At 43.2% G+C, this 27,770-nt stretch overlaps 1 protein-coding gene and 13 non-coding genes across 14 annotated transcripts; 1 reads left to right on the top strand and 13 right to left on the bottom strand.

Moving 5' to 3' along the window:
• Positions 1–123: 123 nt before the first annotated feature.
• trnaa-ugc (transfer RNA alanine (anticodon UGC)) lies at positions 124–195 on the bottom strand. The gene has a single exon. It is a non-coding gene; the product is annotated as a tRNA-Ala (tRNA).
• Positions 196–640: 445 nt separating this feature from the next.
• trnaa-ugc (transfer RNA alanine (anticodon UGC)) lies at positions 641–712 on the bottom strand. Its single transcript has one exon. It is a non-coding gene; the product is annotated as a tRNA-Ala (tRNA).
• A 1,710-nt stretch (positions 713–2,422) lies between these two features.
• trnaa-ugc (transfer RNA alanine (anticodon UGC)) lies at positions 2,423–2,494 on the bottom strand. The gene has a single exon. It is a non-coding gene; the product is annotated as a tRNA-Ala (tRNA).
• Positions 2,495–3,149: 655 nt separating this feature from the next.
• trnaa-ugc (transfer RNA alanine (anticodon UGC)) lies at positions 3,150–3,221 on the bottom strand. Its single transcript has one exon. It is a non-coding gene; the product is annotated as a tRNA-Ala (tRNA).
• Positions 3,222–8,456: 5,235 nt separating this feature from the next.
• On the bottom strand, positions 8,457–8,528 carry trnaa-ugc (transfer RNA alanine (anticodon UGC)). The gene has a single exon. It is a non-coding gene; the product is annotated as a tRNA-Ala (tRNA).
• Positions 8,529–9,182: 654 nt separating this feature from the next.
• On the bottom strand, positions 9,183–9,254 carry trnaa-ugc (transfer RNA alanine (anticodon UGC)). Its single transcript has one exon. It is a non-coding gene; the product is annotated as a tRNA-Ala (tRNA).
• Positions 9,255–13,220: 3,966 nt separating this feature from the next.
• LOC137049086 (uncharacterized) lies at positions 13,221–19,481 on the top strand. The gene is made up of 11 exons (XM_067427472.1): positions 13,221–13,364; positions 13,448–13,534; positions 13,627–13,734; positions 14,090–14,587; positions 15,041–15,516; positions 15,632–15,932; positions 16,056–16,857; positions 16,960–17,169; positions 17,290–17,891; positions 18,293–18,397; positions 18,510–19,481. The coding sequence occupies exons 1-11, from the start codon at positions 13,245–13,247 to the stop codon at positions 19,479–19,481; spliced, it is 4,281 nt and encodes a 1,426-aa protein (XP_067283573.1). The 5' UTR covers positions 13,221–13,244.
• Positions 19,482–20,632: 1,151 nt separating this feature from the next.
• On the bottom strand, positions 20,633–20,704 carry trnaa-ugc (transfer RNA alanine (anticodon UGC)). Its single transcript has one exon. It is a non-coding gene; the product is annotated as a tRNA-Ala (tRNA).
• A 1,103-nt stretch (positions 20,705–21,807) lies between these two features.
• On the bottom strand, positions 21,808–21,879 carry trnaa-ugc (transfer RNA alanine (anticodon UGC)). The gene has a single exon. It is a non-coding gene; the product is annotated as a tRNA-Ala (tRNA).
• Positions 21,880–22,843: 964 nt separating this feature from the next.
• trnaa-ugc (transfer RNA alanine (anticodon UGC)) lies at positions 22,844–22,915 on the bottom strand. Its single transcript has one exon. It is a non-coding gene; the product is annotated as a tRNA-Ala (tRNA).
• Positions 22,916–23,567: 652 nt separating this feature from the next.
• On the bottom strand, positions 23,568–23,639 carry trnaa-ugc (transfer RNA alanine (anticodon UGC)). Its single transcript has one exon. It is a non-coding gene; the product is annotated as a tRNA-Ala (tRNA).
• A 979-nt stretch (positions 23,640–24,618) lies between these two features.
• Positions 24,619–24,690, bottom strand: trnaa-ugc (transfer RNA alanine (anticodon UGC)). Its single transcript has one exon. It is a non-coding gene; the product is annotated as a tRNA-Ala (tRNA).
• Positions 24,691–26,931: 2,241 nt separating this feature from the next.
• Positions 26,932–27,003, bottom strand: trnaa-ugc (transfer RNA alanine (anticodon UGC)). The gene has a single exon. It is a non-coding gene; the product is annotated as a tRNA-Ala (tRNA).
• A 657-nt stretch (positions 27,004–27,660) lies between these two features.
• On the bottom strand, positions 27,661–27,732 carry trnaa-ugc (transfer RNA alanine (anticodon UGC)). Its single transcript has one exon. It is a non-coding gene; the product is annotated as a tRNA-Ala (tRNA).
• Positions 27,733–27,770: the final 38 nt, after the last annotated feature.

Here is a 27,770-nt window from a genome sequence, read left to right as displayed (position 1 = left end):
CTTGAGAAAGCTGTGCTGAGTTACATTTGCCTTGTACTCAAGCTAGTTGCTATTTTTCCAAATATAAATTTGGCAGAGAGAGATGTGCAACAGATAAAGCTTTGAGTTAAAGGATGACTTTCTTGGAGATGCTGGGGATTGAACCCAGGACCTCATACATGCAAAGCATGCGCTCTACCACTGAGCTACATCCCCTGATGGACTAACGCAAGTTTCCTGCAGGCGAGTGGAAAGTTCCACATTACTTTGAAATGCTAGCTTGAGTAAAAGGGACATGTAACTCACCACAACCTTCACAAGAGGCAGTAGCTCAATGGTAGAGCATATACTTTGCATGTGTGAGGCTAATGGAAAGTTCCACATTCCTTTAAATTGGTGGGGATTGAAACCAGGACCTTTGTTGCAAAAAAAATAAAAAATAAAACTTTCAATTCTACAACTTTCCTTGGAGACGCTGAGATTGAACCCAGGAGCTCATACATGCAAAGCATGTTCTCTACCACTGAACCACTGGCCCTTGTGAATGTTGGGCTGAGTTACAAGTGCCTTGTACTCAAGCTAGATGCAAATTTCCCAACTAAAAAATTAGGCAGAGAGAGATGTGCAACAGAAAAAGCTTTGAGTTAAAGGATGACTTTCTTGGAGATGCTGGGGATTGAACCCAGGACCTCATACATGCAAAGCATGCGCTCTACCACTGAGCTACATCCCCTGATGGACTGAAGCAAGTTTCCTGCAGGCGAGTGGAAAGTTCTACATTGCTAAGAAATGCTAGCTTGAGTAAAAGGGACATGAAACTCACCACAACCTTCACAGGGGGCAGTAGCTCAATGGTAGAGTATATGCTTTGCATGTATGAGGCTAAAGGAAAGTTCCAAATTGCTTTAAAATGCTGGGGATTGAACCCAGGACATTTGTTGCAAAAAAAATCCAACAAAACAACTTTACAATTCTACGTGGTGACACGGGAACTTTCTTTGGAGACGCTGGGGATTGAACCCAGGAGCTCATACATGCAAAGCATGTGTTCTACCACTGAGCCACTGGCCCTAGTGAAGGTTGGGCTGAGATACATGTACCTTATACTCAAGCTAGCTGCCATTTTTCCAAATATAAATTAGGCAGAGAGAGATGCACAACAGATAAAGCTTTGAGGTGAAGTATAACTATCCTTGGAGTTGCTGGAGATTGAACCCATGACCACATGCATGCAAAGCATATGCTCTACCACTGAACCACTGGCCCTTGTGAATGTTGGGCTGAGTTACAAGTGCCTTGTACTCAAGCTAGATGCTAATTTCCCAACTAAAAAATTATGCAGAGAGAGATGTGCAACAGATAAAGGTTTGAGTTAAAGGATAACTTTCCTTGGAGATGCTGGGGATTGAACCCAGGACCTCATACATGCAAAGCATGTTCTCTACCACTGAGCTACATCCCCTGATGGACTGAAGCAAGTTTCCTGCAGGCTAGTGGAAAGTTCCACATTGCTTTGAAATGCTAGCTTGAGTAAAAGGGACATGAAACTCACCACAACCTTCACAAGGGGAAGTAGCTCAATGGTAGAGCAGGTGCTTTGCATGTATGAGGCTAAAGGAAAGTTCCAAATTGCTTTAAAATGCTGGGGATTGAACCCAGGACATTTGTTGCAAAAAAATCCAAAAAAATAACTTTACAATTCTACGTGGTAACACGGGAACTTTCCTTGGAGAAGCTGGGGATTGAACCCATGACCACATGAATGCAAAGCATATGCTCTACCACTGAGCTACTGTCACTTGAGAAAGCTGTGCTGAGTTACATGTGCCTTGTACTCAAGCTAGTTGTTATTTTTCCAAATATAAATTTGGCAGAGAGAGATGTGCAACAGAAAAAGCTTTGAGTTAAAGGATGACTTTCTTGGAGATGCTGGGGATTGAACCCAGGACCTCATACATGCAAAGCATGCAGTCTACCACTGAGCTACATCCCCTGATGGACTGAAGCAAGTTTCCTGCAGCCTAGTGGAAAGTTCCACATTGCGTTGATATGCTAGCTTGAGTAAAAGGGACATGTAACTCACCACAACCTTCACAAGAGGCAGTAGCTCAATGGTAGAGCATATACTTTGCATGTGTGAGGCTAATGGAAAGTTCCACATTCCTTTAAATTGCTGGGGATTGAAACCAGGACCTTTGTTGCAAAAAAAAAAATAAAAAATAAAACTTTTCAATTCTACAACTTTCCTTAGAGACGCTGAGATTGAACCCAGGAGCTCATACATGCAAAGCATGTGCTGTACCACTGAACCACTGGCCCTTGTGAATTTTGGGCTGAGTTACATGTGCTTTGTACTCAAGCTAGATGCTAATTTTCCAACTAAATAATTAGGCAGAGAGAGATGTGCAACAGATAAAGGTTTGAGTTAAAGGAAAACTTTCCTTGGAGATGCTGGGGATTGAACCCAGGACCTCATACATGCAAAGCATGCGCTCTACCACTGAGCTACATCCCCTGATGGAGTGAAGCAAGTTTCCTGCAGGCTAGTGGAAAGTTCCACATTGCTTTGAAGTGCTAGCTTGAGTAAAAGGGACATGAAACTCACCACAACCTTCACAGGGGGCAGTAGCTCAATGGTCGAGTATATGCGTTGCATGTATGAGGCTAAAGGAAAGTTCCAAATTGCTTTAAAATGCTGGGGATTGAACCCAGGACATTTGTTGCAAAAAAAATCCAATAAAACAACTTTACAATTCTACGTGGTGACATGGGAACTTTCTTTGGAGACGGTGGGGATTGAACCCAGGAGCTCATACATGCAAAGCATGTGTTCTACCAGTGAGCCACTGGCCCTAGTGAAGGTTGGGCTGAGATACATGTACCTTATACTTAAGCTAGCTGCCATTTTTCCAAATATAAATTAGGCAGAGAGAGATGCACAACAGATAAAGCTTTGAGGTGAAGTATAACTATCCTTGGAGTTGCTGGAGATTGAACCCATGACCACATGCATGCAAAGCATATGCTCTACCACTGAGCTACTGGCACTTGAGAAAGCTGTGTTGAGTTACGTGTGCCTTGTACTCAAGCTAGTTGTTATTTTTCCAAATATAAATTTGGCAGAGAGAGATGTGCAACAGATAAAGCTTTGAGTTAAAGGATGACTTTCTTGGAGATGCTGGGGATTGAACCCAGGACCTCATACATGCAAAGCATGCGCTCTACCACTGAGCTACATCCCCTGATGGACTGAAGCAAGTTTCCTGCAGCCTAGTGGAAAGTTCCACATTGCGTTGAAATGCTAGCTTGAGTAAAAGGAACATGTAACTCACCACAACCTTCACAAGAGGCAGTTGCTCAATGGTAGAGCATATACTTTGCATGTGTGAGGCTAATGGAAAGTTCCACATTCCTTTAAATTGCTGGGGATTGAAACCAGGACCTTTGTTGCAAAAAAAATAAAAAATAAAACTTTTCAATTCTTCAACTTTCCTTGGAGATGCTGAGATTGAACCCAGGAGCTCATACATGCAAAGCATGTGCTCTACCACTGAACCACTGGCCCTTGTGAATGTTGGGCTGAGTTACATGTGCCTTGTACTCAAGCTAGATGCTAATTTTCCAACTAAATAATTAGGCAGAGAGAGATGTGCAACAGATAAAGGTTTGAGTTAAAGGAAAACTTTCCTTGGAAATGGTGATTGAACCCAGGACCTCATACATGCAAAGCATGCGCTCTACCACTGAGCTACATCCCCTGATGGACTGAAGCAAGTTTCCTGCAGGCTAGTGGAAAGTTCCACATTGCTTTGACATGCTAGCTTGAGTAAAAGGGACATGAAACTCGCCACAACCTTCACAAGGGGCAGTAGCTCAATGGTAGAGCATATGCTTTGCATGTATTAGGCTAATGGAAAGTTCCAAATTGCTTTAAATGCTGGGGATTGAACCCAGGACCTTTTTTGCAAAAGTTTTTTGCAAAAAAAAATACAAAAAAATCCTTACAATTCAACAAATTTCTTTGGAGACACTGGGGATTGAACCCAGGAGCTCATACATACAAAGCATGCGCTCTACCACTGAGCCACTGGACTTGTGAAGGTTGGGCTGAGTTACATGTACCTTATACTCAAGCTAGTTGCTATTTTTCCAAATATAAATTAGGCAGTGAGAGATGCGCAACAGATAAAGATTAGTGTTGAAGGACAATTTCCTTTGGAGTAGCTGGGGATTGAACCCATGACCACATGCATGCAAAGCATATGCTCTACCACTGAACCACTAGCCCTTGTGAATGTTGGGCTGAGTTACAAGTGCCTTGTACTCAAGCTAGATGCAAATTTCCCAACTAAAAAATTAGGCAGAGAGAGATGTGCAACAGATAAAGGTTTAAGGATAACGGATAACTTTCCTTGGAGATGCTGGGGATTGAACCCAGGACCTCATACATGCAAAGCATGCGGTCTACCACTGAGCTACATGCCCTGATGGACTGAAGCAAGTTTCCTGCAGCCTAGTGGAAAGTTCCACATTGCGTTGAAATGCTAGCTTGAGTAAAAGGGACATGTAACTCCCCACAACCTTCACAAGAGGCAGTAGCTCAATGGTAGAGCATATACTTTGCATGTGTGAGGCTAATGGAAAGTTCCACATTCCTTTAAATTGCTGGGGATTGAAACCAGGACCTTTGTTGCAAAAAAAAAATAAAAAATAAAACTTTTCAATTCTACAACTTTCCTTGAAAACGCTGAGATTGAACCCAGGAGCTCATACATGCAAAGCATGTGCTGTACCACTGAACCACTGGCCCTTGTGAATGTTGGGCTGAGTTACATGTGCTTTGTACTCAAGCTAGATGCTAATTTTCCAACTAAATAATTAGGCAGAGAGAGATGTGCAACAGATAAAGGTTTGAGTTAAAGGAAAACTTTCCTTGGAGATGCTGGGGATTGAACCCAGGACCTCATACATGCAAAGCATGCGCTATACCACTGAGCTACATCCCCTGATGGACTGAAGCAAGTTTCCCGCAGGCTAGTGGAAAGTTCCACATTGCTTTGAAATGCTAGCTTGAGTAAAAGGGACATGAAACTCACCACAACCTTCACAAGGGGCAGTAGCTCAATGGTAGAGCATATGCTTTGCATGTATTAGGCTAATGGAAAGTTCCAAATTGCTTTAAAATGCTGGGGATTGAACCCAGGACCTTTTTTGCAAAAGTTTTTTGCAAAAAAAATACAAAAAAATCCTTACAATTCAAAATATTTCTTTGGAGACACTGGGGATTGAACCCAGGAGTTCATACATACAAAGCATGCGCTCTACCACTGAGCCACTGGACTTGTGAAGGTTGGGCTGAGTTACATGTACCTTATACTCAAGCTAGTTGCTATTTTTCCAAATATAAATTAGGCAGTGAGAGATGCGCAACAGATAAAGCTTAGTGTTGAAGGACAATTTCCTTTGGAGTTGCTGGAGATTGAACCCATGACCACATGCATGCAAAGCATATGCTCTACCACTGAACCACTGGCCCTTGTGAATGTTGGGCTGAGTTACATGTGCCTTGTACTCAAGCTAGATGCTAATTTCCCAACTAAATAATTAGGTAGAGAGAGATGTGCAACAGATAAAGGTTTGAGTTAAATGATAACTTTCCTTGGAGATGCTGGGGATTGAACCCAGGACCTCATATATGCAAAGCATGCGCTCTACCACTGAGCTACATCCCCTGACGGAATGAAGCAAGTTTCCTGCAGGCTAGTGGAAAGTTCCACATTGCTTTGAAATGCTAGCTTGAGTAAAAGGGACATGAAACTCACCACAACCTTCACAAGGGGCAGTAGCTCAATGGTAGAGCATATACTTTGCATGTGTGAGGCTAATGGAAAGTTCCACATTCCTTTAAATTGCTGGGGATTGAAACCAGGACCTTTGTTGCAAAAAAAATAAAAAATAAATCTTTTCAATTCTACAACTTTCCTTGGAGACGCTGAGATTGAACCGAGGAGCTCATACATGCAAAGCATGTTCTCTACCACTGAACCACTGGCCCTTGTGAATGTTGGGCTGAGTTACAAGTGCCTTGTACTCAAGCTAGATGCAAATTTCCCAACTAAAAAATTAGGCAGAGAGAGATGTGCAACAGAAAAAGCTTTGAGTTAAGGGATGACTTTCTTGGAGATGCGGGGGATTGAACCCAGGACCTCATACATGCAAAGCATGCGCTCTACCACTGAGCTACATCCCCTGATGGACTGAAGCAAGTTTCCTGCAGGCGAGTGGAAAGTTCCACATTGCTAAGAAATGCTAGCTTGAGTAAAAGGGACATGAAACTCACCACAACCTTCACAGGGGGCAGTAGCTCAATGGTAGAGTATATGCTTTGCATGTATGAGGCTAAAGGAAAGTTCCAAATTGCTTTAAAATGCTGGGGATTGAACCCAGGACATTTGTTGCAAAAAAAATCCAACAAAACAACTTTACAATTTTACGTGGTGACACGGGAAATTTCTTTGGAGACGCTGGGGATTGAACCCAGGAGCTCATACATGCAAAGCATGTGTTCTACCACTGAGCCACTGGCCCTAGTGAAGGTTGGGCTGAGATACATGTACCTTATACTCAAGCTAGCTGCCATTTTTCCAAATATAAATTAGGCAGAGAGAGATGCACAACAGATAAAGCTTTGAGGTGAAGTATAACTATCCTTGGAGTTGCTGGAGATTGAACCCATGACCACATGCATGCAAAGCATATGCTCTACCACTGATCCACTGGCCCTTGTGAATGTTGGGCTGAGTTACATGTGCCTTGTACTCAAGCTAGATGCTAATTTCCCAACTAAATAATTAGGCAGAGAGAGATGTGCAACAGATAAAGGTTTGAGTTAAATGATAACTTTCCTTGGAGATGCTGAGGATTGAACCCAGGACCTCATACATGCAAAGCATGCGCTCTACCACTGAGCTACATCCCCTGACGGAATGAAGCAAGTTTCCTGCAGGCTAGTGGAAAGTTCCACATTGCTTTGAAATGCTAGCTTGAGTAAAAGGGACATGAAACTCACCACAACCTTCACAAGGGGCAGTAGCTCAATGGTAGAGCATATACTTTGCATGTGTGAGGCTAATGGAAAGTTCCACATTCCTTTAAATTGCTGGGGATTGAAACCAGGACCTTTGTTGCAAAAAAAAATAAAAAATAAAACTTTTCAATTCTACAACTTTCCTTGGAGACGCTGAGATTGAACCCAGGAGCTCATACATGCAAAGCATGTTCTCTACCACTGAACTACTGGCCCTTGTGAATGTTGGGCTGAGTTTCAAGTGCCTTGTACTCAAGCTAGATGCTAATTTCCCAACTAAACAATTAGGCAGAGAGAGATGTGCAACAGATAAAGGTTTGAGTTAAAGGATAACTTTCCTTGGAGATGCTGGGGATTGAACCCAGGACCTCATACATGCAACGCATGCGCTCTACCACTGAGCTACATCCCCTGGTGGACTGAAGCAAGTTTCCTGCAGGCTAGTGGAAAGTTCCACATTGCTTTGAAATGCTAGCTTGAGTAAAAGGGACATGAAACTCACCACAACCTTCACAAGGGGCAGAAGCTCAATGGTAGAGCAGGTGCTTTGCATGTATGAGGCTAAAGGAAAGTTCCAAATTGCTTTAAAATGCTGGGGATTGAACCCAGGACATTTGTTGCAAAAAAATCCAACAAAATAACTTTACAATTCTACGTGGTAAGACGGGAACTTTCCTTGGAGAAGCTGGGGATTGAACCCATGACCACATGAATGCAAAGCATATGCTCTACCACTGAGCTACTGTCACTTGAGAAAGCTGTGCTGAGTTACATGTGCCTTGTACTCAAGCTAGTTGTTATTTTTCCAAATATAAATTTGGCAGAGAGAGATGTGCAACAGAAAAAGCTTTGAGTTAAAGGATGACTTTCTTGGAGATGCTGGGGATTGAACCCAGGACCTCATACATGCAAAGCATGCAGTCTACCACTGAGCTACATCCCCTGATGGACTGAAGCAAGTTTCCTGCAGCCTAGTGGAAAGTTCCACATTGCGTTGAAATGCTAGCTTGAGTAAAAGGGACATGTAACTCACCACAACCTTCACAAGAGGCAGTAGCTCAATGGTAGAGCATATACTTTGCATGTGTGAGGCTAATGGAAAGTTCCACATTCCTTTAAATTGCTGGGGATTGAAACCAGGACCTTTGTTGCAAAAAAAATAAAAAATAAAACTTTTCAATTCTACAACTTTCCTTAGAGACGCTGAGATTGAACCCAGGAGCTCATACATGCAAAGCATGTGCTGTACCACTGAACCACTGGCCCTTGTGAATGTTGGGCTGAGTTACATGTGCTTTGTACTCAAGCTAGATGCTAATTTTCCAACTAAATAATTAGGCAGAGAGAGATGTGCAACAGATAAAGGTTTAAGTTAAAGGAAAACTTTCCTTGGAGATGCTGGGGATTGAACCCAGGACCTCATACATGCAAAGCATGCGCTCTACCACTGAGCCACATCCCCTGATGGACTGAAGCAAGTTTCCTGCAGGCTAGTGGAAAGTTCCACATTGCTTTGAAGTGCTAGCTTGAGTAAAAGGGACATGAAACTCACCACAACCTTCACAGGGGGCAGTAGCTCAATGGTTGAGTATATGCGTTGCATGTATGAGGCTAAAGGAAAGTTCCAAATTGCTTTAAAATGCTGGGGATTGAACCCAGGACATTTGTTGCAAAAAAATCCAACAAAACAACTTTTCAATTCTACGTGGTGACACGGGAACTTTCTTCGGAGACGGTCGGGATTGAACCCAGGAGCTCATACATGCAAAGCATGTGTTCTACCACTGAGCCACTGGCCCTAGTGAAGGTTGGGCTGAGATACATGTACCTTATACTCAAGCTAGCTGCCATTTTTCCAAATATAAATTAGGCAGAGAGAGATACACAACAGATAAAGCTTTGAGGTGAAGTATAACTATCCTTGGAGTTGCTGGAGATTGAACCCATGACCACATGCATGCAAAGCATATGCTCTACCACTGAGCTACTGGCACTTGAGAAAGCTGTGTTGAGTTACATGTGCCTTGTACTCAAGCTAGTTGTTATTTTTCCAAATATAAATTTGGCAGAGAGAGATGTGCAACAGATAAAGCTTTGAGTTAAAGGATGACTTTCTTGGAGATGCTGGGGATTGAACCCAGGACCTCATACATGCAAAGCATGCGCTCTACCACTGAGCTACATCCCCTGATGGACTGAAGCAAGTTTCCTGCAGCCTAGTGGAAAGTTCCACATTGCGTTGAAATGCTAGCTTGAGTAAAAGGAACATGTAACTCACCACAACCTTCACAAGAGGCAGTTGCTCAATGGTAGAGCATATACTTTGCATGTGTGAGGCTAATGGAAAGTTCCACATTCCTTTAAATTGCTGGGGATTGAAACCAGGACCTTTGTTGCAAAAAAAATAAAAAATAAAACTTTTCAATTCTTCAACTTTCCTTGGAGATGCTGAGATTGAACCCAGGAGCTCATACATGCAAAGCATGTGCTCTACCACTGAACCACTGGCCCTTGTGAATGTTGGGCTGAGTTACATGTGCCTTGTACTCAAGCTAGATGCTAATTTTCCAACTAAATAATTAGGCAGAGAGAGATGTGCAACAGATAAAGGTTTGAGTTAAAGGAAAACTTTCCTTGGAAATGGTGATTGAACCCAGGACCTCATACATGCAAAGCATGCGCTCTACCACTGAGCTACATCCCCTGATGGACTGAAGCAAGTTTCCTGCAGGCTAGTGGAAAGTTCCACATTGCTTTGAAATGCTAGCTTGAGTAAAAGGGACATGAAACTCACCACAACCTTCACAAGGGGCAGTAGCTCAATGGTAGAGCATATGCTTTGCATGTATTAGGCTAATGGAAAGTTCCAAATTGCTTTAAATGCTGGGGATTGAACCCAGGACCTTTTTTGCAAAAGTTTTTTGCAAAAAAAATACAAAAAAATCCTTACAATTCAACAAATTTCTTTGGAGACACTGGGGATTGAACCCAGGAGCTCATACATACAAAGCATGCGCTTTACCACTGAGCCACTGGACTTGTGAAGGTTGGGCTGAGTTACATGTACCTTATACTCAAGCTAGTTGCTATTTTTCCAAATATAAATTAGGCAGTGAGAGATGCGCAACAGATAAAGCTTAGTGTTGAAGGACAATATCCTTTGGAGTAGCTGGGGATTGAACCCATGACCACATGCATGCAAAGCATATGCTCTACCACTGAGCTACTGGCACTTGAGAAAGCTGTGCTGAGTTACATTTGCCTTGTACTCAAGCTAGTTGCTATTTTTCCAAATATAAATTTGGCAGAGAGAGATGTGCAACAGATAAAGCTTTGAGTTAAAGGATGACTTTCTTGGAGATGCTGGGGATTGAACCCAGGAACTCATACATGCAAAGCATGTGCTCTACCACTGAGCTACATCCCCTGATGGACTAACGCAAGTTTCCTGCAGGCGAGTGGAAAGTTCCACATTGCTTTGAAATGCTAGCTTGAGTAAAAGGGACATGTAACTCACCACAACCTTCACAAGAGGCAGTAGCTCAATGGTAGAGCATATACTTTGCATGTGTGAGGCTAATGGAAAGTTCCACATTCCTATAAATTGCTGGGGATTGAAACCAGGACCTTTGTTGCAAAAATAAATAAAAAAAAACTTTTCAATTCTACAACTTTCCTTGGAGACGCTGAGATTGATCCCAGGAGCTCATACATGCAAAGCATGTTCTCTACCACTGAACCACTGGCCCTTGTGAATGTTGGGCTGAGTTACAAGTGCCTTGTACTCAAGCTAGATGCAAATTTCCCAACTAAAAAATTAGGCAGAGAGAGATGTGCAACAGATAAAGGTTTAAGGATAACGGATAACTTTCCTTGGAGATGCTGGGGATTGAACCCAGGACCTCATACATGCAAAGCATGCGGTCTACCACTGAGCTACGTCCCCTGATGGACTGAAGCAAGTTTCCTGCAGCCTAGTGGAAAGTTCCACATTGCGTTGAATGCTAGCTTGAGTAAAAGGGACATGTAACTCACCACAACCTTCACAAGAGGCAGTAGCTCAATGGTAGAGCATATACTTTGCATGTGTGAGGGTAATGGAAAGTTCCACATTCCTTTAAATTGCTGGGGATTGAAACCAGGACCTTTGTTGCAAAAAAAAAAATAAATAAATAAAACTTTTCAATTCTACAACTTTCCTTGAAAACGCTGAGATTGAACCCAGGAGCTCATACATGCAAAGCATGTGCTGTACCACTGAACCACTGGCCCTTGTGAATGTTGGGCTGAGTTACATGTGCTTTGTACTCAAGCTAGATGCTAATTTTCCAACTAAATAATTAGGCAGAGAGAGATGTGCAACAGATAAAGGTTTGAGTTAAAGGAAAACTTTCCTTGGAGATGCTGGGGATTGAACCCAGGACCTCATACATGCAAAGCATGCGCTCTACAACTGAGCTACATCCCCTGATGGACTGAAGCAAGTTTCCCGCAGGCTAGTGGAAAGTTCCACATTGCTTTGAAATGCTAGCTTGAGTAAAAGGGACATGAAACTCATCACAACCTTCACAAGGGGCAGTAGCTCAATGGTAGAGCATATGCTTTGCATGTATTAGGCTAATGGAAAGTTCCAAATTGCTTTAAAATGCTGGGGATTGAACCCAGGACCTTTTTTGCAAAAGTTTTTTGCAAAAAAAATACAAAAAAATCCTTACAATTCAAAAAATTTCTGTGGAGACACTGGGGATTGAACCCAGGAGTTCATACATACAAAGCATGCGCTCTACCTGGATCAGGATCGTCTGTCTCACCGCTCTATTCTCGTCCAATTGCATCGCTGGCTTTCCATTGTGAAATTGGACGAGAGCCAATCGCGTCGATCGCTCTCCATTTTGAGATTGGACGAGAGCCAATCGCATCGCGGGATGAGAATGGACGCAGCCACTCACCGCGCTTGCATCCATTTTGAGATTGAATGACGACACACACCTCGCTTTTCGAAAACCTCTACAACTGTGTTATTACCGAGCAAAGTAAGTAATAAATGTTTTTTTGTTTTCTTCTTCTGTTTACTATATTATTTATTGGCCATATAATGTTACGTTTTCATTCGTCGCACAAGTCGTTTAATCGACCACTCTTTTAACAATCAGACAAACAATTGCTACAATAACGTAACTTTTTCTCGGTAAATTGTGAATGAAACCCTCATTAAGTTCACGTAAAGGTGTATTTTTGTGAGATATTATGAGGATTTCTGTATGCTAGGTCTGTCTGTCGCGATGGTTACGTGGTTTTACTATAGTAAACATGTTTGTGTTTATTAACTGTGGTCACATTAATCACGAATTGCCCATAGTATTTCATATTAAACATCATTTAGCTTGGTTTGAATGAAAAAAAAACTGTTATGGCTGTAAATGTAGTCATCCCTCATATTAACTCTGGTTTTTCTATAGTAAACATGTTTGTGTTTATTTATTGTGGTCATATTAATCACGAATTGCCCATATATATATATATATATATATATATATATATATATATATATTTTTTTTTTTTTTTTTTTTTTTTTTTTTTTTTTTTATTTCTCCTTTGTTTTACCAGGGTAGTCACATTGAGACAGTAGTCTCTTTTTCAAGTGAGCCCTGGATATATATATATATATATATATATATATATATATATATATATATATATATATATATATATATATATATATATATATATATATATATATATATATATATATATATATATATATATATATAGTAGATATAGTCACCCCTCATACTCATATTAACCATGGTTTTATTGTAATTAACATGTAGTAACCATGTTTTTTGGAGATTGTATAACCACAGTTTTTAGTACCTTGGTTTAACAATGGTAAGTATAGCTAACCATGCTTAATTTGTGGTTACCATGGTTTAACTTTGTTATATTTTATATTTAACTATATATAATTCATTTTTATTTGTAGTAAAACCATGGTTAGTTTTGGTAAGGGATGCCATCATTCAGTTAGTTTGAAGTTTTGTTTAAATATATATATTTTTTATAGTTGTATCATTATAATTAAATGGTGGGGAAAACATCAGTGTAGTTGTCCAGTACTTGTTTACTGTTATTTCCATGTTATTTTTAGATGAGCACAAAACCAAAGAGCCACAAGGCCATGGGAGATGGTGAGTGGATGGCGAGATTGAGGGCCTTTGCCAGCTCTGGGGTCTGGCCTTCTGGAGGAGGAAACAGGCCAGCCCCAAGGCAGCGGAAGTGGTACGACCTCTATCAGAAGGTAAAGTATCTCATTACATTTAATGCAGGTCTCCTGACAATTGTGTGGACAATATCAATATATAATGGTTTTTATCTTTTCAGATTGAGAAATGCCCCATGCAGGCCCATGGACAGACCACCCTCTTTAGAGGGTCCATGGCCTGCAACTGTGGATTCCACAGCACTAAGGTGATCTATTTGAAAATGACATGTAATGTTGCATTACATATCTGTTAAAATTCTGTTTCACTACATCGTATGCCCTTCTGCTGTTGTTTTAGCAGCCTGCTGCTGCCACTCAGTCTTCTGCTGCACCGCCTCTGTCTGAGGCTTCAGACACGGCTCCTGCCCCACGGACATTCCTGAGGCCCCCTCCAAGTTTGGCAATGGTGAGTATTTCCTCTGTAATTAATGTTTACTTAGATTAATTTTGTATTTGTTTGATAAGATTTACAGCCCACTAACTTCAGAATGATTCTAGCATACTCCTGCAGACTGATCAGTTAGGCCATTAACATTTTTATACATAAACTAATTTTTGTTTGACTATATAATATTAGTGAGGATATTGCATACACTTACTCTAAACTCTAAACCTACACAACACTAGATTTAAATACAAATATTTGCGTTTTGGCTGGTTTTTAACGAGTGAAGAACAGTAAAATGTCCTCAGTACTCTGTTTGTCATGATATTTCACTATATAGGTGAATAATTGCAATTAACTTTGTTTCTCTTTTTAGTTCACTAAGTCACGGTTTGGTGGGTCCCAGTTGGCTTCTCTGAAGCCAAATTTAGTGGATCGGCGGACCCCCAGCCCCTCTCCTCCACCCTCTTCCAGGACCCCTAGCCCTTCTCCTCCCAGCCCCTCCCCTTCTCCATCCTCTGTGAGGGCTCCCAGTCCTGCTACATCCTCTGTGAGGACCACCACCCCTTCTCCATCTTTTGTGAGGACCCGCAGCCCATCTGCATCCTCTGTGAGGGCTCCCACTTCTGCTCCATCCTCTGTGAGGACCCCTTCTGCTTCCCCTGTGAGGACCACTAGCCCATCTCCATCCTCTTTGAGGGCTCACAGTCCTGCTCCTTCCCCTGTGAGGACCACTACCACTTCTCCTTCCCCTGTGAGGACCACTACCCCTTCTCCATCCTCTTTGAGGGCTCACAGTCCTACTCCTTCACCAGTGAGGACCACCACCCCATCTCCATCCTCTTTGAGGGCTCCCAGTCATGCTCCTTCCTCTGTGAGTATATCACCACAAATGTAAATAAAAAATTTTTAACTCTTAGTACAAAACTCCAAACTGATCACACTTGTAACACAGCTAGAGATTCTTTCAAAACCTGACCTCATGGTTTCATTCTAGTTAAACTAAACGAGAAGAGATGCTACTCAAAAGTTTGATAGTAAGAAGCAGGGACTGTGAATTAAACATTTATATATGTGAACCACTTAGTAGAGAAAAGCATACTTTGTGATTTTGCATGTTGTACTAATACAATTGAAAAAATGCTGAAATGCTTGAAAAATTGCACTTTTGATTATCTGTTGTGATATAAGTATTAAGAGTTTTGAAATTTGACCAATTGCTTGTAAAAATTGCATCAGAGCAATAAAAGAAAGAACTATTGGATAGGCTGTGGTGTATATTAGTGCAGCCTTTATTTATCCAATAATCAAATTGTCTTTCAAACAGGAGGAGCCTGGAGGATCCTTGCCAGCCCCTGCTAGTGCCTCAGCTTCATTCTGGCTGCCAGGTGAAATGAGCAAGACCATCCCTGTGCAGGACCAGAGGTGGATTGCCAACACCTTGTTTCAATCTGGCAAGCTGCGGCCAGATTTGAAGCTGTGGTATGAGCCCCCGGTCCCAGCCCTCATTTACCACCAGACACCAACTCCTGACCGGTTCTTCACCCATCGGTTGATGGTGTGGATGCCCTACCACCTGTGGAAGGTGAGGGTGTCGTGCCCAGCTTGTGGCAAGAACCTGACGGGCTACGGTGTCCACAAGAGGGCTCGGAAGGTCCTGGACATTGACAGATACTACCTGATGGTGACAGAGACACTCAGGTGCACTGTGTGTTCTCTAAACTATCTGTCAACAAGTCAGACTGTCCGGGACCAGCTTGACCTGCCTCACCAGAAAATGTTCCGGCTGATCTTGACCCGCAAGTGAGTAAAGCACATGTTGATTGTGAAGACTTAAATTATTGAATTCACTCTCCAATGAACATATAACTAATCACAGCAACAATTTCAGGTTTGCCTGTGACATCCGTGTCATTAGGCTGCTTCGGGACCGGACGCTGGGCAACAGTCCAGCTAGATTGGTGAGGCAGTTGAAAGAGAACCATGGGGAGGAATGGCTGAATCGGTTGGCACACTATCTTGGGGAGTGTGCTGACTTTGTGGACCGACCCAGCCTCTTTCCAGTGGGCTGCCAGGAGCCTCCAGATCCCATCGACATCCCCACCAGTCGATGGCTGCTGTCCGTATACGGCAGGGACATCCTCTGCCGTATCGACCACATCAAGGCCAGCATCACGTCGACCTTTGGCACCATCTTAAAGATGGATTCAACCAAAAAGGTAATTAATAATCTGACTCTGTGATAGACTTACATATTTCTTAAACACTGTCAGATAAACATTCATGTTGTTATCAGTGAAAACAGTACATAATAAATGTGTTGTTACATTTGTAAACTCCAGATCACAAAGAAGCTGGCTGGCCATGGACGGGGGACAGCACTCTGGGTGACCTCCATTGGCAACGAGGTCGGCCAGATCCTGACCAGTGTCCTGTCGGTGCAGGAGGGGCCAGGACTGGACAGGATGGTGGCTGGTGTCATGGAGCGGTACCACCAGGCTGCCGTTCCTCCGCCAGTGCTGCTGTATGTGGACTGTGGCTGCTGCGTGAATGAGGGCACGAGCAAGCTGCAGTCCAGGTTTGGGCAATGGCCAGACCTCCACATACGGCTGGACATCTGGCACTTTATGAGAAGGCTGGCCGTGGGCTGCACCACCGACGCCCATCCCCTCTACCCCACCTTCATGGGATGCCTGTCTGCCTGCATCTTTGAGTGGGATGCAGGGGACCTCAGCCTGTTGCGGCAGGCAAAAAGACGGCAGCTGATGCAGGAGGGTGTGCCAGGTATTACTGATCTCCTGGTGGACAGGAGCATCAGTAAAAAGGACCTCAGCCTTTACTGCCGCAGGAGGACACGCGGTGAGGAGGCCACCATAGGGCTGATGGAGAGGCTTCTGCAGGAGCTGGGTGGAGCAAATGGGAGGGACCTCATGGGTGTGCCACTTCTGGATGAAGTGCGCATGGAGCACATCTGGCGTGTGCAGAAACGCCATGTCAGGTGCATCCAGGACTTGCCAGAAGTGCCACTCTACACTGAGGTAGGCACCACCAAAAAGGCAGGGGTCATCCTGACCAGGTATCGCTGTGCCAGAGGGTCCACGTCCCTGGAGTCTTTTCACTGCCACCTGAACAGGTTCATTCCAGGTTTGTGTCTCACATGTTTGATGTTTCAAATAATTTATATTTATTATTGAGATTGCAAGGCAAGGCTTTTTTGCTATAAATGTTGTTGTTTTATTCTTCTAGGAACCAGTGCCAATGCACTGAATTTCCAGCTCTACCTCCTGGAAGGCCTGAACAGGTGGAATCAGGATCGGGGGACTGCGGCAGTGACCAGCAAACCAGCGTCCCTTCTGACCTACGCCGGGGATATGGCCCACTGTGTCAACACCAACAGCCTGAAGGTGTTTGGCCGGGCTTTTGTGCCAACTTTCAGGCCACCTGCCAAATACACTGGTATGTCTTACCCTTATCTGGCTACATAATACTTTTGGTTTGTGGGTTTGCAATGTCTCAGGTTAACTGAAGATGAATTTTATCATTCCCGTATGTGTATATTTTTGTTCTTTTTCAAAGGAGAGCTGCTTGGTGTTGACTATCTCCTGAGTCAGACTGGACAGCCCCTGGTGGTGGACCCCGACTCAGAGGAGACGGAGAACATGCTGGAGGATGTTGATGAAGGAGTGGACGAAGAAGACGAGGGCTTCGGGGAAGACCAAGCACATGAAACTACTTGTGTGCCAAGTCTGACCGATGACCCAAGCTTCTCTGTCTCCTCCCGCTTTACGCCCTCCTTCGAGTCTCTCTCCTCCGCCCAGCCTGGTACCTCCTCCACCCAGCCTGGTGCCTCCTCCACCCAGCCTGCTGCCTCCTCCACCCAGCCTGGTGCCTCCTCCACCCAGCCTGCTGCCTACTTCACCCAGCCTGCTGCCTCTTCCACCAAGCCTGGTGCCTCCTCCACCCAGCCTGGTGCCTCCTCCACCCAGCCTGCTGCCTCCTCTACCCAGTCTGCTGCCTTCTCCACCCAGCCTGGTGCCTCCTTCACCCAGCCTGCTGCCTACTTCACCCAGCCTGCTGCCTCTTCCACCCATCCTGCTGCCTCCTCCACCCAGCCTGCTGCCTCCTCCACCCAGTCTGCTGCCTCCTCAGGAGCCACCGCATCTCCTGATCAGTCTGTGGTATGTATTTACCTTGTTAAATGTGCACTGACCGATAAATTGCTCATGATGCCTTAAAAAGTAAAGCCATTGTGATTATGTTAGGGTTAGGGTGTTATATAATATTGTTTTTATTTATACAGTAATTGTAAATGATTCAACAGTGTTTTCATTACCTGCATTTATTTCAAACTGATCTGGTAGTAAAACACAGGTTGAGCTGACCTATAGCTTTTTAACGGTTTCCAAGATCTCCAAAAGTAGATGTTTTCAACAAAAATCAGCAAAAAATATCCTGCCCAAAAAGGCCATAAACATTACAGATAATGTACAAAGAAGCAATCCATTCATTTATATAGGCCAGTTTTTATGTATCTCACTTCACTGTCCTCATATTGTTGCTCATATCTGTTTTTTTTCAGGCTGTGGATGACTCTGGTGTGCCAGGCCAGGACAGAGTCGACAGCCTGGTGGAATATCTTGTTGAGCTTCGGAACCAGACCTCTCTGGTTCTCACCAACCAGCAGGTCAGGAACATTCTACTTTTTCTACTTTTTCACTTTGACCTGTCTTCCATGTTTACACTCGCACATGTTTTGTTTTCTCATTTGCTGTGTATTTTATGCTCTCTCTGCTTAGGTGAGCAATATTGTTGCTCTTTGGCAGAACCTGCTGGACTATGATAAGAGGAGGGTGGTGTTTCCTGCCAGACACAAAAGCAGGCTGGACACAGGAAGGTTCAGGTCCCCCAAGAAGAGGCAGGAGTTCACTCCAGGTGTGGAGAGTGTGAAGAGGCACGCACTCACCACCACTGCCCCACTTGCCCAGTGGCCAGATTGTTCTCGCCTGATGGAGACCATTTTTGTCAGGCTCTGTGCCATCTATCGGAGTCCCAGGAAGAAGGGGACTGGCACAGTGTCCAGATGGGACCTCATCCTGGAGGACTACAGGCAGATCAGGCGGCGCATTCTGGCCAATGGGACAATAATGCAGCAGACCACCATACAGCTGGTAGATGTGAGCCACACCACCTTGGTTCAGTGGCACAATAACCGGGTGAAGAGACAGGACACTGCGGTAGTGCTGCAGGGACTGGAACTGCCAAGCCGCTTGTCTGTTGCGGCTGACCCTCTACTCCCTGCCAATGTGCGCCCCCCATCTGCGCCCCCCCAGCCAGGTCCGACTCACCAGTACCACCTGCCCAGCAGCACCGTGGGTCAGGCCCAGGTGAAGAGGAAGAGGAATACCCCTTCAGCCCCAGTGGTTGTGGCACCAGCCGCAGAGAGGCCACTAGCCCAGCGCCAACTCTTCCCTGCTCCACCCCCAGGCACTCGACTCGTAATGCTGACGCCTGTGGCCTCACAAGGGCCTGTCCTGGTTGCTGCTCCACAGGCTCTCAGGGTCAGCCTCTCCTCTGCTCCTCCTGCCCCTCCTACTGCTCCTCCAGCTCGAAAACTGACCCGCAAAGTGCTGCACAATACGTGCAAGAAATGCGGGCAGTTCAGGACAGCAGAGACTGGGCACAGCCAGTACAAGGGCACCGTATACTGCCCCTCTGTAGAGACGGTTACAAAAGAGCAGTGGTTGGAGGACATTAAAAAGAAACTGTAAATAGTTTATGTAAATAGTTTATCTTTATATTTAATAGTTTTTGTAAATAGTTTATCTTTATATTGTTCTATGTGTATAGTTCTTTGTTTCCTGTTCTGTTGTACTTTAAAAAGAATATAATATATATTAAAAAGAAATAAAAGTTTGCTGTTTTGATCACAAATGCTTCTCTTTTGTTTTTTATTTTATTTATTTTCTTTGCTATAGTATCATTTAAGAGTAAAAGGAACTTATAATGTATAATGTACTTATAATTATAAAAATATTGTAATGCCAGGATACACTGAGTAATAAATAAATTTCCTCCTTTTTACTACAGTAAAAAAAAAACTGAATATAATTAAAACAAAAAGTTTTAGGAAACTGTAAATAAAATATGTAAATAAAATATATAGAATCAGTGATTATAATTAAAACAATATTGTAAAAAGGCATAACAAAAATTATTTCTGTAATGTGGAAACCAGTTATGTGATTTTTTTAATGATAAAACATAATTAACAACTTAAAGTTACAACCTACAAGTTTCTTGTAGCAGTGGGATTCGAACCGGCAACCTTGTGATCAGCTCTACTCCCATAGAAATATATAGGAAGATACAAAAAAACGTTTTTTGCGATAGTTTATGATAAAGATAGACTTGCAAAAACTTTTCTGTTTGGGGGACAAAGTCATAAAGATCTTTCTCTTCTCTTTTCTTCTCCTTTTCCCTTTTTTTCCCTCTCTTTTTCCCTTTTTTTCTCTTCTTCCTCTCTTCCCCCTTCTTCCCTTTCTTCCCCCCCTCAAACAGACTATTGTTCCCCAGCTTTGCGCTCTACCACTGAGCCACTGGACTTGTGAAGGTTGGGCTGAGTTACATGTACCTTATACTCAAGCTAGTTGCTATTTTTCCAAATATAAATTAGGCAGTGAGAGATGCGCAACAGATAAAGCTTAGTGTTGAAGGACAATTTCCTTTGGAGTAGCTGGGGATTGAACTCATGACCACATGCATGCAAAGCATATGCTCTACCACTGAGCTACTGGCACTTGACAAAGCTGTGCTGAGTTACATTTGCCTTGTACTCAAGCTAGTTGCTATTTTTCCAAATTTAAATTTGGCAGAGAGAGATGTGCAACAGATAAAGCTTTGAGTTAAAGGATGACTTTCTTGGAGATGCTGGGGATTGAACCCAGGACCTCATACATGCAAAGCATGCACTCTACCACTGAGCTACATCCCCTGATGGACTAACGCAAGTTTCCTGCAGGCGAGTGGAAAGTTCCACATTGCTTTGAAATGCTAGCTTGAGTAAAAGGGACATGTAACTCACCACAACCTTCACAAGAGGCAGTAGCTCAATGGTAGAGCATATACTTTGCATGTGTGAGGCTAATGGAAAGTTCCACATTCCTTTAAATTGCTGGGGATTGAAACCAGGACGCTGGGGATTGAACCCAGGAGCTCATACATGCAAAGCATGTGTTCTACCACTGAGCCACTGGCCCTAGTGAAGGTTGGGCTGAGATACATGTACCTTATAATCAAGCTAGCTGCCATTTTTCCAAATATAAATTAGGCAGAGAGAGATGCACAACAGATAAAGCTTTGAGGTGAAGTATAACTATCCTTGGAGTTGCTGGAGATTGAACCCATGACCACATGCATGCAAAGCATATGCTCTACCACTGAACCACTGGCCCTTGTGAATGTTGGGCTGAGTTACATGTGCCTTGTACTCAAGCTAGATGCTAATTTCCCAACTAAATAATTAGGCAGAGAGAGATGTGCAACAGATAAAGGTTTGAGTTAAAGGATAACTTTCCTTGGAGATGCTGCGGATTGAACCCAGGACCTCATACATGCAAAGCATGCGCTCTACCACTGAGCTACATCCCCTGACGGAATGAAGCAAGTTTCCTGCAGGCTAGTGGAAAGTTCCACATTGCTTTGAAATGCTAGCTTGAGTAAAAGGGACATGAAACTCACCACAACCTTCACAAGGGGCAGTAGCTCAATGGTAGAGCATATACTTTGCATGTGTGAGGCTAATGGAAAGTTCCACATTCCTTTAAATTGCTGGGGATTGAAACCAGGACCTTTGTTGCAAAAAAAATAAAAAATAAAACTTTTCAATTCTACAACTTTCCTTGGAGACGCTGAGATTGAACCCAGGAGCTCATACATGCAAAGCATGTTCTCTACCACTGAACCACTGGCCCTTGTGAATGTTGAGCTGAGTTACAAGTGCCTTGTACTCAAGCTAGATGCTAATTTCCCAACTAAAAAATTAGGCAGAGAGAGATGTGCAACAGATAAAGGTTTGAGTTAAAGGATAACTTTCCTTGGAGATGCTGGGGATTGAACCCAGGACCTCATACATGCAAAGCATGTGCTCTACCACTGAGCTACATCCCCTGATGGACTGAAGCAAGTTTCCTGCAGCCTAGTGGAAAGTTCCACATTGCGTTGAAATGCTAGCTTGAGTAAAAGGGACATGTAACTCACCACAACCTTCACAAGAGGCAGTAGCTCAATGGTAGAGCATATACTTTGCATGTGTGAGGCTAATGGAAAGTTCCACATTCCTATAAATTGCTGGGGATTGAAACCAGGACCTTTGTTGCAAAAAAAATAAAAAAATAAACTTTTCAATTCTACAACTTTCCTTGGAGACGCTGAGATTGATCCCAGGAGCTCATACATGCAAAGCATGTTCTCTACCACTGAACCACTGGCCCTTGTGAATGTTGGGCTGAGTTACAAGTGCCTTGTACTCAAGCTAGATGCTAATTTTCCAACTAAATAATTAGGCAGAGAGAGATGTGCAACAGATAAAGGTTTGAGTTAAAGGAAAAATTTCCTTGGAAATGGTGATTGAACCCAGGACCTCATACATGCAAAGCATGCGCTCTACCACTGAGCTACATCCCCTGATGGACTGAAGCAAGTTTCCTGCAGGCTAGTGGAAAGTTCCACATTGCTTTGAAATGCTAGCTTGAGTAAAAGGGACATGAAACTCACCACAACCTTCACAAGGGGCAGTAGCTCAATGGTAGAGCATATGCTTTGCATGTATTAGGCTAATTGAAAGTTCCAAATTGCTTTAAATGCTGGGGATTGAAACCAGGACCTTTGTTGCAAAAAAAAAATAAAAAAAAAAACTTTTCAATTCTACAACTTTCCTTGAAAACGCTGAGATTGAACCCAGGAGCTCATACATGCAAAGCATGTGCTGTACCACTGAACCACTGGCCCTTGTGAATGTTGGGCTGAGTTACATGTGCTTTGTACTCAAGCTAGATGCTAATTTTCCAACTAAATAATTAGGCATAGAGAGATGTGCAACAGATAAAGGTTTGAGTTAAAGGAAAACTTTCCTTGGAGATGCTGGGGATTGAACCCAGGACCTCATACATGCAAAGCATGCGCTCTACCACTGAGCTACATCCCCTGATGGACTGAAGCAAGTTTCCCGCAGGCTAGTGGAAAGTTCCACATTGCTTTGAAATGCTAGCTTGAGTAAAAGGGACATGAAACTCACCACAACCTTCACAAGGGGCAGTAGCTCAATGGTAGAGCATATGCTTTGCATGTATTAGGCTAATGGAAAGTTCCAAATTGCTTTAAAATGCTGGGGATTGAACCCAGGACCTTTTTTGCAAAAGTTTTTTGCAAAAAAAATACAAAAAAATCCTTACAATTCAAAAAATTTCTTTGGAGACACTGGGGATTGAACCCAGGAGTTCATACATACAAAGCATGCGCTCTACCACTGAGCCACTGGACTTGTGAAGGTTGGGCTGAGTTACATGTACCTTATACTCAAGCTAGTTGCTATTTTTCCAAATATAAATTAGGCAGTGAGAGATGCGCAACAGATAAAGCTTAGTGTTGAAGGACAATTTCCTTTGGAGTAGCTGGGGATTGAACCCATGACCACATGCATGCAAAGCATATGCTCTACCACTGAGCTACTGGCACTTGACAAAGCTGTGCTGAGTTACATTTGCCTTGTACTCAAGCTAGTTGCTATTTTTCCAAATTTAAATTTGGCAGAGAGAGATGTGCAACAGATAAAGCTTTGAGTTAAAGGATGACTTTCTTGGAGATGCTGGGGATTGAACCCAGGACCTCATACATGCAAAGCATGCACTCTACCACTGAGCTACATCCCCTGATGAACTAACGCAAATTTCCTGCAGGCGAGTGGAAAGTTCCACATTGCTAAAAAATGCTAGCTTGAGTAAAAGGGACATGTAACTCACCACAACCTTCACAAGGGGCAGTAGCTCAATGGTAGAGCAGGTGCTTTGCATGTATGAGGCTAAAGGAAAGTTCCAAATTGCTTTAAAATGCTGGGGATTGAACCCAGGACATTTCTTGCAAAAAAATCCAACAAAATAACTTTACAATTCTACGTGTTAAGACGGGAACTTTCCTTGGAGAAGCTGGGGATTGAACCCATGACCACATGAATGCAAAGCATATGCTCTACCACTGAGCTACTGTCACTTGAGAAAGCTGTGCTGAGTTACATGTGCCTTGTACTCAAGCTAGTTGTTATTTTTCCAAATATAAATTTGGCAGAGAGAGATGTGCAACAGAAAAAGCTTTGAGTTAAAGGATGACTTTCTTGGAGATGCTGGGGATTGAACCCAGGACCTCATACATGCAAAGCATGCAGTCTACCACTGAGCTACATCCCCTGATGGACTGAAGCAAGTTTCCTGCAGGCGAGTGGAAAGATCGCACTTTGCTAAGAAATTCTAGCTTGAGTAAAAGGGACATGTAACTCACCACAACCTTCACAAGAGGCAGTAGCTCAATGGTAGAGCATATACTTTGCATGTGTGAGGCTAATGGAAAGTTCCACATTCCTTTAAATTGCTGGGGATTGAAACCAGGACCTTTGTTGCAAAAAAAATAAAAAATAAAACTTTTCAATTCTACAACTTTCCTTAGAGACGCTGAGATTGAACACAGGAGCTCATACATGCAAAGCATGTGCTGTACCACTGAACCACTGGCCCTTGTGAATTTTGGGCTGAGTTACATGTGCTTTGTACTCAAGCTAGATGCTAATTTTCCAACTAAATAATTAGGCAGAGAGAGATGTGCAACAGATAAAGGTTTGAGTTAAAGGAAAACTTTCCTTGGAGATGCTGGGGATTGAACCCAGGACCTCATACATGCAAAGCATGCGCTCTACCACTGAGCTACATCCCCTGATGGAGTGAAGCAAGTTTCCTGCAGGCTAGTGGAAAGTTCCACATTGCTTTGAAGTGCTAGCTTGAGTAAAAGGGACATGAAACTCACCACAACCTTCACAGGGGGCAGTAGCTCAATGGTAGAGTATATGCTTTGCATGTATGAGGCTAAAGGAAAGTTCCAAATTGCTTTAAAATGCTGGGGATTGAACCCAGGACATTTGTTGCAAAAAAAATCCAACAAAACAACATTACAATTCTACGTGGTGACACGGGAACTTTCTTTGGAGACGCTGGGGATTGAACCCAGGAGCTCATACATGCAAAGCATGTGTTCTACCACTGAGCCACTGGCCCTAGTGAAGGTTGGGCTGAGATACATGTACCTTATACTCAAGCTAGCTGCCATTTTTCCAAATATAAATTAGGCAGAGAGAGATGCACAACAGATAAAGCTTTGAGGTGAAGTATAACTATCCTTGGAGTTGCTGGAGATTGAACCCATGACCACATGCATGCAAAGCATATGCTCTACCACTGAACCACTGGCCCTTGTGAATGTTGGGCTGAGTTACATGTGCCTTGTACTCAAGCTAGATGCTAATTTCCCAACTAAATAATTAGGCAGAGAGAGATGTGCAACAGATAAAGGTTTGAGTTAAAGGATAACTTTCCTTGGAGATGCTGGGGATTGAACCCAGGACCTTATACATGCAAAGCATGCGCTCTACCACTGAGCTACATCCCCTGATGGACTGAAGCAAGTTTCCTGCAGGCTAGTGGAAAGTTCCACATTGCTTTGAAATGCTAGCTTGAGTAAAAGGGACATGAAACTCACCACAACCTTCACAAGGGGCAGTAGCTCAATGGTAGAGCAGGTGCTTTGCATGTATGAGGCTAAAGGAAAGTTCCAAATTGCTTTAAAATGCTGGGGATTGAACCCAGGACATTTGTTGCAAAAAAATCCAACAAAATAACTTTACAATTCTACGTGGTAACACAGGAACTTTCATTGGAGACGCTGGGGATTGAACCCATGACCACATGAATGCAAGGCATATGCTCTACCACTGAGCTACTGTCACTTGAGAAAGCTGTGCTGAGTTACATGTGCCTTGTACTCAAGCTAGATGCTAATTTCCCAACTAAATAATTAGGCAGAGAGAGATGTGCAACAGATAAAGGTTTGAGTTAAAGGATAACTTTCCTTGGAGATGCTGGGGATTGAACCCAGGACCTTATACATGCAAAGCATGCGCTCTACCACTGAGCTACATCCCCTGATGGACTGAAGCAAGTTTCCTGCAGGCTAGTGGAAAGTTCCACATTGCTTTGAAATGCTAGCTTGAGTAAAAGGGACATGAAACTCACCACAACCTTCACAAGGGGCAGTAGCTCAATGGTAGAGCAGGTGCTTTGCATGTATGAGGCTAAAGGAAAGTTCCAAATTGCTTTAAAATGCTGGGGATTGAACCCAGGACATTTGTTGCAAAAAAATCCAACAAAATAACTTTACAATTCTACGTGGTAAGACGGGAACTTTCCTTGGAGAAGCTGGGGATTGAACCCATGACCACATGAATGCAAAGCATATGCTCTACCACTGAGCTACTGTCACTTGAGAAAGCTGTGCTGAGTTACATGTGCCTTGTACTCAAGCTAGTTGTTATTTTTCCAAATATAAATTTGGCAGAGAGAGATGTGCAACAGAAAAAGCTTTGAGTTAAAGGATGACTTTCTTGGAGATGCTGGGGATTGAACCCAGGACCTCATAAATGCAAAGCATGCAGTCTACCACTGAGCTACATCCCCTGATGGACTGAAGCAAGTTTCCTGCAGCCTAGTGGAAAGTTCCACATTGCGTTGAAATGCTAGCTTGAGTAAAAGGGACATGTAACTCACCACAACCTTCACAAGAGGCAGTAGCTCAATGGTAGAGCATATACTTTGCATGTGTGAGGCTAATGGAAAGTTCCACATTCCTTTAAATTGCTGGGGATTGAAACCAGGACCTTTGTTGCAAAAAAAAATAAAAAATAAAACTTTTCAATTCTACAACTTTCCTTCGAGACGCTGAGATTGAACCGAGGAGCTCATACATGCAAAGCATGTTCTCTACCACTGAACCACTGGCCCTTGTGAATGTTGGGCTGAGTTACATGTGCTTTGTACTCAAGCTAGATGCTAATTTTCCAACTAAATAATTAGGCAGAGAGAGATGTGCAACAGATAAAGGTTTGAGTTAAAGGAAAACTTTCCTTGGAGATGCTGGGGATTGAACCCAGGACCTCATACATGCAAAGCATGCGCTCTACCACTGAGCTACATCCCCTGATGGACTGAAGCAAGTTTCCTGCAGGCGAGTGGAAATTTCCTTATTGCTAAGAAATGCTAGCTTGAGTAAAAGGGACATGAAACTCACCACAACCTTCACAGGGGGCAGTAGCTCAATGGTAGAGTATATGCTTTGCATGTATGAGGCTAAAGGAAAGTTCCAAATTGCTTTAAAATGCTGGGGATTGAACCCAGGACATTTGTTGCAAAAAAAATCCAACAAAACAACTTTACAATTCTACGTGGTGACACGGGAACTTTCTTTGGAGACGCTGGGGATTGAACCCAGGAGCTCATACATGCAAAGCATGTGTTCTACCACTGAGCCACTGGCCCTAGTGAAGGTTGGGCTGAGATACATGTACCTTATACTCAAGCTAGCTGCCATTTTTCCAAATATAAATTAGGCAGAGAGAGATGCACAACAGATAAAGCTTTGAGGTGAAGTATAAATATCCATTGAGTTGCTGGAGATTGAACCCATGACCACATGCATGCAAAGCATATGCTCTACCACTGAACCACTGGCCCTTGTGAATGTTGGGCTGAGTTACATGTGCCTTGTACTCAAGCTAGATGCTAATTTCCCAACTAAATAATTAGGCAGAGAGAGATGTGCAACAGATAAAAGTTTGAGTTAAATGATAACTTTCCTTGGAGATGCTGGGGATTGAACCCAGGACCTCATACATGCAAAGCATGCGCTCTACCACTGAGCTACATCCCCTGATGGACTGAAGCAAGTTTCCCGCAGGCTAGTGGAAA

The sequence above is a fragment of the Pseudorasbora parva genome, chromosome 20 (assembly GCF_024679245.1).
Source record: "Pseudorasbora parva isolate DD20220531a chromosome 20, ASM2467924v1, whole genome shotgun sequence".
Classification (NCBI taxonomy): Eukaryota; Metazoa; Chordata; class Actinopteri; order Cypriniformes; family Gobionidae; genus Pseudorasbora; species Pseudorasbora parva.
This window is presented reverse-complemented; position numbering and strand designations above follow the sequence as displayed.

Excerpts from the sequence above, each read along its gene's own strand:
- LOC137049086 (XM_067427472.1), top strand. The coding sequence starts at position 13,245 with ATGGGAGATGGTGAGTGGATGGCGAGATTGAGGGCCTTTGCCAGCTCT. Across the intron at positions 15,933-16,055 it reads AGATGGATTCAACCAAAAAG|ATCACAAAGAAGCTGGCTGG; the intron begins GTAATTAATAAT and ends TGTAAACTCCAG. Across the intron at positions 17,892-18,292 it reads CATCTCCTGATCAGTCTGTG|GCTGTGGATGACTCTGGTGT; the intron begins GTATGTATTTAC and ends GTTTTTTTTCAG.